The sequence below is a fragment of the Theropithecus gelada genome, chromosome 1 (assembly GCF_003255815.1).
Source record: "Theropithecus gelada isolate Dixy chromosome 1, Tgel_1.0, whole genome shotgun sequence".
NCBI lineage: Eukaryota > Metazoa > Chordata > Mammalia > Primates > Cercopithecidae > Theropithecus > Theropithecus gelada.
The window spans coordinates 71,870,066-71,882,641 of record NC_037668.1 but is presented as its reverse complement, the minus strand read 5'-3'; the positions used below and the strand labels follow the sequence as shown (position 1 = coordinate 71,882,641).

General features: G+C 56.8%; 1 protein-coding gene across 11 annotated transcripts in view; it reads left to right on the top strand.

Moving 5' to 3' along the window:
• The window catches only part of SLC6A9 (solute carrier family 6 member 9), a 34,465-nt gene that overhangs the window by 11,113 nt on the left and 10,776 nt on the right, over positions 1–12,576 (top strand). For 2 of the 11 annotated variants that reach the window (XM_025366332.1, XM_025366414.1), the window contains exons 3-5: positions 9,850–10,006; positions 10,623–10,754; positions 12,139–12,409. In XM_025366332.1, coding sequence (XP_025222117.1) covers positions 9,850–10,006; positions 10,623–10,754; positions 12,139–12,409 — 560 coding nt within the window. Of the gene's footprint in view, positions 1–3,369; positions 3,666–7,079; positions 7,090–9,011; positions 9,174–9,849; positions 10,007–10,622; positions 10,755–12,138; positions 12,410–12,576 lie in introns of those variants that run through there. The other 9 variants (XM_025366770.1, XM_025366687.1, XM_025366090.1 and 6 more) reach the window with 8 other exon arrangements.

Sequence of the window (12,576 nt, the reverse complement as noted above, 5' to 3'; positions counted from 1 at the left end):
CATAGGACCTGGCACATAGTGGGGACTCACCCAGCCCAAGTGTTGGCATGTAGCAAGTGCTCAACTAGTGCAGGCTTGGTGCCTTACTGGGAGGTCACCAAGCACAAGGTTTGGCACACCTTGGACACTCCCTTGGTAGAGGGCCTGTCCCTGCCTGGGCACTCACCTAACCCAAGTCTTAGCATGTGGCAAATGCTCAGCTAGTGCAGACTTGGCACACATTAGACACTCCCTTAGAAGACAGCCTGTCACCCTGTAGGCATTCGTCTAGCACACTGCCAGGCACGCAGTGGGTGCTCACCCAGCTCAGAGCTGGGCACACACTGGGTCTTTACCTGGCACAGAATTCGGCATACCTGAGGTACTCCCCTAGTGCAGGACCTAGCACACCATAGGGGCTCCTCACCTGGGGCTGACACACAATGAGTGCTGTCTCAGCATCGGACATGGCACATGGTGGGCATTCTGCTGATGCAGGTTCTCGCACACAGCAGGTGCTTCCAGCACAAGATTTGACACCCAGTAAATGCTATCCCGGCTCAGGGATTGGCACACAGTGGCCATTCTCCTTAGATAAGGCCTAGCACAGTGGAGGTGCTCTTCTAGCCAGGACAGCCTAAGCAATGACCTTCCGCTGATCCTAGATTAGCAGCTACCGGCTCCTCAGTGAAATGGACAGTATCTAGATCCAGAGGAAAAGGCCCAGCCTTCTTCAGCTTCCTCTCAGGTCAGGGGGCCTGCCCTCCCTCATCCTCCCCACTTCCTCTGTAGCCCACCTACTCAGGGAGGCCTGTAGCCCGGCCTCCCACACAGCCGCCCTGCGGCCCTCCCCCATCCCTGGCACTTCTCAGTCCCAGCTCAGCGGGACCTTCCCTCCAGAGTCACAGGGGACAACAAAGACCCTAGCCTCCTTGCCCCTCTGGAAGCAGGCCCACTCTTATTAGGAAAAGTCAGAGGCGGGAGCTGGGGGAGTCAGCCTTCCTAAGTGGGGCTGGAGCAGCTGGATCTCGCTAATGAGGTCTCATTACGGCCAGGGCCCAGCTGGGCTGCTGCCGCCTCCTGTCCCCATGGCCAGAGCCAGGGAAAGCCATCCAGCCAGGGCTGCCTGTTCTGGGCACCCGGCCCAGGCCAGGGCAGCCAGAGCCCAGAGCCCACCCTGGGTGGAAGTGAGCATTTGGGCATCATGGGTGACTGGACCTTCCTGGAGCCAGTGGCCCAGCCAGCGCCTTGGCCCTCAGTCTGCGCCTGCAGGAAGTCAGGGGAGTGTGTCTGGGGACCAGGCACATGAGGCTGGCTGAGTGAGCAGCTGAGTCAGTAGGATCTGAGGCCATCCTTAGGACACTTGCTTGAGCCAAGGCCTGTCCCCATCTTCCCCAAACCAACATGGAGATAATAATGGACCTACCTCATGGGACAGCTGGGAGGACCCAGTGAGTTAACATATGGGAAGTTAACTTGTACCATACTAGGTGAGTGCCCACAGGGTGACGGGCTGTCTCTGAAGCAAGTGTCCCACGTATGCTGAGCCAGGACTGTGCCTGGCCCACAGCAAGCACTTACTATGTGTTTTCTGTTACCATTATTACTACTGCTCACTAGGTTCAGTGATTGGCGAGTGGTATCCCCGTTTTAGAGATGCAGAAACAGAGATCCGACATGTTAAGGGACTTGCCTAGGGTTATATATGGTGAGAAACTGACAGAGCTAGGGTTTGAACCCAGGACTGTCAAACTCTAAAGCCTGTGACTTTTTATCTTATTTTAAAATTTATTTTTTATTAATTTTTTGAAACAAGGTCTCACTTTGTCACCCAGTTTGGAGTGCAGTGGTGTGATCATAGCTCACTACAGCTTCCAACGTGTGGGCTCAAGCAATCCTCCCTTCTCAGTCTCCTGAGTCGCTGGGACTATAGGTACACACCACCACACCTGGCCAGTTTTTTGTAGAGACAGGGTCTCACTATGTTGTCCAGGCTGGTCATGAACTCCTGACCTCAAGTGACCCTCCTGCCTTGGCTTCCCAAAGCAATGAGATTACAGGCCTAAGCCACTGTGCCCCGCCTATCTTTTTATTTTTATTTATTTATTTATTATTATTATTATTATTGAGAGGGAGTTTTGCTCTTGTTGCCCAGGCTGGAGTGCAATGGCGCGATCTTGGCTCACTGGAACCTCTGCCTCCTGGGTTCAAGTGATTCTCCCGCCTCAGCCTCCTGAGTAGCTGGCATTACAGGCATGTGCCATCACGCCCAGCTAATTTTGTATTTTTGGTAGAGACGGGGTTGGTCTCACCATGTTGGTCAGGTTGGTCTCGAACTCCTGACCTTGTGATCTGCCCTCTTCTGCCTTCCAAAGTGCTGGGATTACAGGCGTGAGCCACTGAATCCGGCCCTGTTTTTTCATTTTTAATGTCATCCTGTGCTTGACAAAACTCCTTATATTCCCTATGGGGTTGCCACACTCACCAAACTCACAGGAAAGCTGTTCTTACACCAGAATTCATGCACGTGTCCATCTGACTGATATTTCCTGAGGTCCTACGATAAGCCAAGCCTTCTGCTGACTGACCAGTTTCCAGAGGGCCTGACACCTTCCCAGCACTGGAACACATATGCCCACCTTCTGAGCCACTGGTCTGCGGTATCTTGGGGTCAGCAGGAGACTGGCCAGTGTGTGTGGCCTCAGAGAAAGGGACTGGATGGGTCTGAGTGGCATCCCACCACAGTCATGGTGACTGCAGTCATGGTGACGACACCACTGAACCTACCAGCCCACGCTGCACACACTCCCAGACTAGCACCTCAGCTTCTGGGCATCACGGTGCAAATCCTCACGGGTTCTTATTCCACAGCCCCCCTTTGTCTGGACTCTGGGATGACTGCCCCCTTGGCTAACGCCATCTTTGTTCAGACAGGTGACAGAGCGTGGTTCACTAGGCCAGGGCTTTCTTGCATGGTCAGTCACATTCTCCTAGGAAGACACCCCATCATCCTGGCATGTTGGGAGTCCCCATCTCTGGTGGGGCGGGGGGTCAGGTACAGCCCTAGCAGCCCTAGGCCTTGGTTTCTCCCAGCCTGCACCCCTCCGAGGAGCCTGAGCTGCTCTGGTGGTGCCCTGTGAACTGTGCCTTCCATCCTGCTGCCAGTCATCATCCAGGGCCCAACAGGGCAGACCCCATCACTCATCAGACACCCAACTACCCTACCAGGAGCCCAGCCTGTGGGCTCAGACAGTGTCTGGTCAGCTCTGTGGGGGGAGTGAGCCACCCTCTCGCCCGCTCTGCCCGACTCTGTGGTGTGTGTGTGTGTGTGTGTGTGTGTGTGTGTGTGTGTGTGTGTGTTTTGTTCCAGTTACTTGCTGGGAACAAGGGAAAAACAGAACAAACCCCACACACCCCACTCTCCAGCTCCGGAGCACCCGTGCTGGGCTGCATGGGGACTGGCCGGAGGGGCAGGGCCAGGGGAGGGGGTAGGCAGAGCTTAGGGAGGAGATGAGGTGAAAGTAATTGACGCTGCCCAGCCCAGCAGTGAGAGAGGCAGGGGATGCGTCAGTGTCGCCCTGGAGCTGGCAGAGGTGTGAATGAGCGGCGGAGACACGCGGGCTGCGATCGCTCGCCCCGGGATGGCTGTGGCTCATGGACCTGTGGCCCCCTCTTCCCCAGGACAGGTCAGTCACCTTCCAGGAGGTTGAGCCCCCTCTTTGGTGCCAGGCAGGCTGAGAGGCTGGGCTGCGGGTGGGGAGAGGGGCCGAGTGGTCCGTGCCAGGGAGGGGCAGGCACAGCCAGCAAGCGAGACAGACACCAGCCAAAGTGACCCAGAAAGTTGCAACTGTGCAAAGGAGTGCAGGAAGAGTTAGCTGTGTGGCGGGGGCGAGGGGGAGGAGAGTGGGGGTGTGAGGGCTCCCCCAGCCCAAGGACCTGCTGAGAATCTGCTCTGTGTATCAAAGCTGCATTGTCCTAGCTCCCGGGGAGACGGGCCGGAGGTGCCCAGGAATTGTACTAATCAATACAGCCTCATTGTCTGTGCCACGGCAGTTACTCCTATGGGGAGAGTGGGTGAGGGGGCAGGGAAACGTGGTACATGGTTTCAGTGGTGAAGGGTGGGGGAAGGGGATGGGGCAAGAGTATCAGCTGGAAAGAGAAAGACCCCACAGAACATTTTCCAGGGTCCAGGGCAAGTGCCCGCATGGGCTGGGAGCCGGTGTGTCCTCACCCCTGGACGCTGGCGACGGGTGGAGATGTCAGCGGATGGCAGCGAGGGTGAGGAGACTCAAAAGCTACCCTTCTCCCCTGTAGGACATCCCGACTTGACCTTCAGAAGGCAAAAGAGGGAATGTCCTCTGAGGCGATGTGGGATGGGTCTGGGAGGAGCAGTACGCAGGGCTGCCCTCAAATCTCAGGACTGCTAGGGTCAAGAACCAAAGCCACTTCCCAGAGTGCCTGCCTGCTGCCAGTCGGTGAGGGCAGACGCCGCCCCCAGCCGCTACAGCGCAGGACGGGGCCATTGCCTCCAGTCTTCCCTGCTGGGCTTGTCTGGGGTGGGAAGCGAGGAGCTGTCTAGGGCCCACCCGGGATCCTCCATCACTCTCCCCAGGGCCTCCTGGAGTGGAGCCCAGCATGCCTGGGGGTGCCAGTCATCTGTCTGCTGCCCACAATATTGGCAGGTCCCTTGCTGCCAGTCAGGGCTCTGCAATGGATAAGCACAAGGTGTATTCTTGTCTCTCTCACCTGCTATATGAAGGCCTGGACTCAAGGCACCTGGAGTCCTGAGAGGTGCCCACAGATGGCTCTGAGGTTTTCCTTGAGGCAGGAGGCACTAATGGCCACTGGGGACTGCTTGGCCCGGGGGAGATGTTCCCATGTTCTGCCCCTCCAGCCCCAGCCCCAGACTCTCCCGTATCCAGGTTACTGAGGCCAGAGATCAGAGCTGCAGCTGGGTCTCTCTGCCCCTACTCAGTGCCATGTAGGTGAAGGACAGAAGATTCTGTCATTTCAGGGTAGGTGCTACCTGTGGGCCAGCCTGGGCCCCGGACTGATGGGAGAGAACAAACACCGAGGGATGCCTGGCAGGAAGGAGGTCGTGGGGTCTTCCGAGGCAGCCACAATTTACTGTAATGGCTGTTCTGTCTACATTCCCCAGTGGGGCTTAGAGAAAGTTGCCAGCGATCTGATTGGGCTCAAAGTCAGTCTGGGATGTGAGGTCTTGCCCATTCTCCTCCATGAAGTTTGTCTTGGATGGGACTTCATCCCATGAGCAAACCCTGGGGCTGGAGAGTCCTAAACACAAAGCCTGCTGGGTTGCAGAGGGGCCCGCCCAGCCAGGGCAGCTCCAGGGTTCCTCAGTGTCCACCCAAAGCCGGAGGGGGAAGCTCACAATTCACAAAAATATTCACTGGGCACTGATCTGGGAGGCGGGAGGCTCACACCAGAGCAGAGTCACCGTCCAGGGTGGAGAGCTGGGCTCTGAGTCTGTGCAAGAGCAAAAGGCGGGAGTGCATCCTCAGACTGGCCCTGGTTCGCTCTGGGAGTGGGCTTTGCCACTGCATTTCCTCTTTACCTTTTTCTCTATTTTCTAACTTTTTTGTGATAGCTTATAAAGCTTTTATAATCAGAAAGAAAAGGGCAAACTTTTTTTTTTTTTTTTTTTTTTTGTAATCTGGAAAGCTAGTGGGAACTAATGGAATGTACAAGGGAAAGTCAGAAGTAGCAAAATTCCAGGTGAGGGAGAGCTATGGAATATGAGTAGCTGCTGAGGCTGTCTGGCCTGGGAATCTGGCAGATCGATTGATAGTGAGGTTATCTAGTCTATGGCCATGCCATCCTGAAAGCACCCGATCTTGTCTGATAGTGAGTTTATCTAGTCCGTCCCCTGCTTTCATAGATAGCGATGCTGAGATACTAAGACTGGAAGTGACTTGCCCAGGTCTGTGCTGGAGGAGTGGGCCCTAGAGCACCAGGGCTCTTGCCTGCACCGGTGTCCTACCTCGGCCAAGCCCAGGGCAGAGTGGGAGATCTGGATTCTGCCCTCAGAGCTGAGCAGCCTTAATTCCAGGGGCTCAGCCAGAGCAGTAAATCAGCCAAGCAGAGGGCTGTGTAAAGGACTTATGTAAGTGACTTTGCTCAGTGTGGCTCTCCCAGCTAGGCAGGGTCGGGGCGGGAGGCTGTTAAACCAAGCAAGATCATAAGTCCTTGTGCCAGGGTGGACACTGCTGTCTCGATGACTGGTTCTAAGGGTAAGGGAACATCTGAAGGCTGTGTGTGTGTGTGTGTGTGTGTGTGCGCGCCAGCTTACCCCACCCCACCATAGAAGGAAAGCCTCCATTCCTTCCATGGCTGGGAGAGCTTGGGGACAGGGCAGGGTAATCTTGTCCTGGAGACCACCTGCTGGGCCCATGACAGTGGCAAGCAGAGGCTGCTTTGTCCTGGCGGTGGCCTCTCAGAGCTGCCAGGAAGGGTGACAGGGTACGTAGGGGCTGTTTAGGGAGCCTGCAGAGGAGGGGGCCAAGCCAGAGGGAACCACGCTGCTATGGTTTAATTCCCCACTGAGATGTGAGCAAGTGAGTGAGGGTGAGCAGAGGGGCGCAGATGGTGGTGACAGTAGTGGGGGGTAGGAGAAGCCTGGAGCAGAGCCCATCCATGGGGCTGAGCTGGCTCAGGCAGACAGGCAGCCAGTCTGGGTCAAATTGTGAGCACAAAGGGATCTTTCCATGGGCACCTCAACTGATGACCACTGCAGGGACAGTTCATATCAGTGACACAGCCGTCCACCCAGCAGATCAAGAAAAACTAGAAGCTTAGAATAGGAAAGATTATGCAAGAAGGGAGGAAAAAAAAAAAAAAGCCATACAGTATTGAAAAAGATTTAGCTGCTCAGGAGGGAAGTCAGGGAGTGGTCCCCAGAGAAGATCTGGACGAGGAAGGGAACTAGAGCACCCAGAAAGTGCCTGGATTTTTTTTGGAGGGTCTTTCCTGCAGTTTGCTTGGAGAAAGGTAGGCTTGCTCTGTCCTCCGCTGAGAGCTCAGCCCTCCCCAGCCAAGCCACCTGAACATAGACAGCCCTGGAGTTGAAGTCAGAGGCCAAGCCTGAGCCAGGTTCCCGTGGTCGAACACCACAGTGCTGGGACCCAGGCCCAAGCAGAAGTGGGTGCTGCTTCTGCAAGGATCCTCTGCACATAGCAGACCTTTAGTGTTGTCAGGAACTTCCTGCCAGAGCCCCATCGCCAACCGCAGTTCAGCCCCCGTCCTGGGGGCTGTGGCCTCCCTGGGTTACAGCCCGCACGGCTGAGCTGGTTAGCACACGGCTCATTAACGGGGCAGCGGCTGGCTCTTGAGGGCTCAGGCAGGCGGCTGTCTGTGGCACGTGGCTGGAAGCATCACCACCTTCCCCGTACCCTCCCATGCCAGGGAAGGAGCAGACTTCAGGGATCCAAATGTGGTCCCATTTGGTCGGGGGGTATGGGGCATCTGTCCCTCATCCTGCTGGGAACAGGAGACAGGCCTTGGTCTTCAAGCCTTGGGAACCTGGATCTCTGAAAAGGGCCTTGCCCTTCCCCTGCCCATGGGGCCATCTTGGACCATCAGTTGTTCCTTTCACAGCTCTAACTGCTGCTCTGTGACCCCATCCGTGTACTGTGCTGCTGGCACAATCAGGCATTGTGGCCCTCAGTAAACAACCCTGGGACAGAAGAAAACTGGCATTGTAGGGTCAACATATAGGAGCCCTATTTGGCTGACATTTGTTTGGGACCAGAGAAACCACCCCCAGCAGGCCTCACAGCCTCCAAAAAATGGCCCCTTGACTCTGTGATCTTGCCACACCTGCCCCAGTGAAGGCCCCAGGAGGTGGTGACGTGCTCAGGCAGGATTCTGTAGGGGCATGTCACAGAAGGCACACTCAGGCCGGGGGCCACCCTCTCCCAGGGCCAAGCATGTCTTCAAGCCTCTTCATCAGGGAGGCCTTCCTTGACCTCAGTCCTGCTTTCCCGCCTTGTCCTCCTTCCATAGTCTTGTGATTTTGAGATGATCCCCTCTATGGTCACACTGAAGCCGCATCTAAAGATGATAGGTGTGTACATTTCATTAATGGCTTGCACCCCCACTGGACTTCCATCTCCGAGTGGGTAGGAGCTCTCTGCTGAAGTCCCACTTCCTGGCACAGTGCCTGGCACATAGCCGGTGTCAATAAATCTGCCATTGCATGAATGAATCAACGAATGAATGAAAGAAGGCTTGTTCAGCCACCGATTTGTTCTGGGTGCTGCCTGAAGGAAACCCATGGTCCCTGGCACTGCGCCCCTGCCCTCTGTGGAGTGTGTGAGGGTCACATCACGCCAGGATCGATGCTGGATTGGGTGCACAGGGTGGCTGCCCACAAAGGTGTCTGTGCTGCAGTGCCCACCCATCAGGTCTTGGTGCCTCCTTTGCCCGCATTCCCACCTGGCCTATCCAAGGCACTTGGGGCCCAGGGAGACCATTCGTCCCGTCTGTGTTTGTTCATCAGCATCAGGGTGTGATAGCATTTCACCTGCACCAGGCTGCCTTGCTTATTGGCCAGAGTGACTGCTGTCCTTGAATATGTCTCTTTCAAGTGGAGGGTCAATGTGACATCATTGGCATCTCTCTGAGGCTACGGGGCTCCATCTCTGATGCCGGGTCTGTCTGTTTCTCTCAGGGGAATAGCCCAGCTCTGGGAGGCTGTCTCTGGCATTAAGGTCTCTGTGTTTCTGTTGGTGACACTGAGCCCCTGTCTCCCTAGTGAGACCCCTTGGGGCCCTCGGGTTCTGGTTAATTTCCTGCTCACTGTGAGAGGGAGGTGGAAGGAGCATGGCACTTATTAAGGGACTTCTTTAACCAAGGGACTTGCAGAGCCAGTTCCAGCTTTTGGGCCTGGGGTTTCACAAGGGGCTATCCTCAGTGAGGCCCAGGCCACCAGCCCAGTCCTGCAGGCCCCACATTCTTCCCTGGGGCAAATCCCCGCATCTGCTTCTCCTGACCTTCGGCCCCCTCCCCTGCAGGTGACGCTTCTCCCTGTTCAGAGATCCTTCTTCCTGCCGCACTTTTCCAGAGCCACTCCTTCCATTTCCCTAGCAGAGTCTGCCCTCAAAGTCTGGCATGAGGCCTACAACTCTGGTCTCCTTCCCCAACTCATGGCCCAGCACTCCCTAGCCATGGCCCAGGTCAGCTCCCCAGGGCTCCTCCCCAGTCATGGGCAGTATAGCTAGCTCCCCGGACCCTCCCACCTAGAGTCCCAGAATGCCCTCCCCAGGTCTGGCCCGGCTCAGCTGCTCCCCCATTTCCTCCCAGCCCTGCCCACTCTGTGCCCCCAGGAAGAAGCCTTCAGCCGGGGGAGGGGTCTAGCCTCCCCTCCTCCGCTGTCGCCTGCCCAGGGGCAGCGTGCTCAGCCTGGTGATGTGGTAGGCAACGGGTGGGGGGGCTGTCTGGACACAGGCCCCTTTGTGCCCAGCCTGACTTGGCTGCTTGGTATGAGGCTCAGCTGCTCCCAGGTCCTTACCCAGAGGTGCAAGGGGAGGTTTTGGAGGGGCTTAGGGGCTCCTGGCCCTAGCTCCCTCTTCAGTGTCCCGCCTCCCAGACGCTGGCAGCAGCTCCTCAGGTGGGCTGTGCACCTGGCACTGGGTGCTGTGGGGCTGGTGAGGGAAGCTCTGCTTGGTGCCCTCTGGCAGCCACTACTCTCTGCTTCCTTCCTTGCCAGGCCTGCCTGAAGCTCCTGCCAGCAGAGGGGAAGCCCGGGGAGGGGTATTGGAGGGTCCACGGTTTCCCTGCTGGGGAGGCCCAGAGGGTCAGGCATGGAGCACAAATGCCTTGCTGATGGTAGCTTCTCTCCTGTCCCCACAGAATGGTGCTGTGCCCAGCGAGGCCACCAAGAGGGACCAGAACCTCAAACGGGGCAACTGGGGCAACCAGATCGAGTTTGTACTGACGAGCGTGGGCTATGCCGTGGGCCTGGGCAATGTCTGGCGCTTCCCATACCTCTGCTATCGCAACGGGGGAGGTACCCAGCGGGCACAGGGCAGGGACCACCCACTTGGGTAGAGCCCACCCACTAGGGCCTGGGCCACCCTCTCCCTGGCACAGACCCACTCCAGATAAAGGCTGGCCTCCGGCCTTGGCCTCCTTTGCCCCCATCCCTGGCTTAGGCACCCTTTGCCTAAGGCAGGCCACCCCAGACCCTGGCAGTCTGTTGTTCGGGCCTGGCCCTACCAGTTGGCCCCCTTTGAGGTGAGGAGAGGCAAGAAAGGACCTAACCCCCACTCAAGGCTCCCTGTTCTATTCCCTGGGGTTCAGCAGCCCCCCTAAATGGTTCAGGGTATTTGAGGATCTCAGCAACTTATGCTTGTGAAATCGCTTGGTTAAACCATCAAATCCCACCCAAGTATGGAGGCTCTGGGGCCTGGATTCCACTCTGAGCAGACTTCCTGAGAGCCTCTGTCAAGTTCAAAGACAGGCTGGGGGTGGTGTGCCTCAGCCCAGGCTCCTGCTCAAGCCTGGCACACTCCTCCCTGGGTCCTACCCAATCACGAAGGTTTTGCTGTTGAGTTCTGAGCAGGAAGCCCAGGGTAAGATCCCTCCAAGCCCACTCCTGAGCCAGACCTCTCCCTGCCTACCAGGCGCCTTCATGTTCCCCTACTTCATCATGCTCATCTTCTGCGGGATCCCTCTCTTCTTCATGGAGCTCTCCTTCGGCCAGTTTGCGAGCCAGGGTTGCCTGGGGGTCTGGAGGATCAGCCCCATGTTCAAAGGTGAGGCCTGGGCGGGGCCCTCGCTCACACACACACACACACACAACGGCCTCTGAGGGCCGTGCCAACTCGCCCATCTGTACAAACACGGCTGACCTCTGTAGAGCCCTGATGCTGACCCCAAGCCCCACATCAATGGCCTAAGCCCTGGGATGCATCCTGGGACCCATGTTTACTTGGCCGCCACCCTCCCCTCCTACCACGTGTACACACAAAACTCCTTTGGCCCCCTGGCCAACTTACCCCTACCAAGACCTTGACCTGGCCTTCCTATGGCCCTCCATCTCAGCCTGCCCCTTGGGACCTTAGAGATTATTAACCTTGGGCCGGGCACAGTGGCTCACGCCTGTAATCCCAGCACTTTGGGAGGCCGAGATAGGCGGATCACCTGAGGTCAGGAGTTTGAGACCAGCCTGACCAACATGGAGAAACCCCATCTTGGCCTGGCGTGGTGGTGGTGGCTCATGCCTGTAATCCCAGCACTTTGGGAGCCCGAGGCGGGCGGATCACAAGGTTAGGAGATCGAGACCATACTGGCTAACACGGTGAAACCCTGTCTCTACTAAAAATACAAAAACAAAATTAGCCCTGCCTGGTGGCGGGCGCCTGCAGTCCCAGCTACTCAGGAGGCTGAGGCGGGAGAATGGCGTGAACCCGGGAGGCGGAGCTTGTAGTGAGCCGAGATCGTGCCTCTGCACTCCAGCCTGGGTGACAGAGGGAGACTTCATCTCAAAAAAAAAAAAAAAAAGGAAAAAAAAAGAAACCCCATCTCTACTAAAAATACGAAATTAGCCGGTTGTGGTGGCGCATGCCTATAATCCCAGCTACTCGGGAGGCTGAGGCAGGAGAATCACTTGATCCCAGCTACCCGGGAGGCGGAGGTTGCAGTGAGCTGAGATCGCGCCATTGCACTCCAGCCTGGGCAAGAAAATAAAAAACTCTGTCTCAAAAAAAACAAAAAAAACAAAAAAAAGCAACAAAAAAAAACCACGCCGGGTTCGGTGGCTCACGCCTGTAATCCCAGCACTTTGGGAGGCCAAGGCAGGTGGATCACAAGGTCAGGAGATCGAGACCGTCCTGGCTAACACAGTGAAACCCCATCTCTACTAAAAATACAAAAAAATTAGCCCAGTGTGGTGGTGGGCGCCTGTAGTCCCAGCTACTCGGGAGGCCGAGGCAGGAGAATGGCGTGAACCCGGGAAGTGGAGCTTGCAGTGAGCCAAGATTGCGCCACTGCACTCCAGTCTGGGTGACAGAGCGTGGGCGACAGAGCAAGACTCCGTCCCCCCCCAAATAAAAAAGAAAAGAAAAAAAGAAATTATTAACCTTACCTCCTCCTGCTGGATGCGTGAGGCTCCTCCCCCCTGCCCCTCCCCTCCTGCAGGCGTGGGCTATGGTATGATGGTGGTGTCCACCTACATCGGTATCTACTACAACGTGGTCATCTGCATTGCCTTCTACTACTTCTTCTCGTCCATGACGCACGTGCTGCCCTGGGCTTACTGCAATAACCCCTGGAACACGCGTGACTGTGCTGGTGTGCTGGACGCCTCCAACCTCACCAATGGCTCTCGGCCAGCCACCTTGCCCAGCAACCTCTCCCACCTGCTCAACCACAGCCTCCAGAGGACCAGCCCCAGCGAGGAGTACTGGAGGTGAGGCACCCGTGGGACCTGGGGTGGCGACCCTGTCCCCACTGGGCAGCCATCTGAAGACAAAGTCGGGTGCCTGCTGCAGGTTCAGCTCCCTGCTGGGCTGGGAGAGGGTAGAGGTGAGTGAAGAGGTTTAGGAGAAGAGCCTGATGTACAGAAAGCAATGGAAA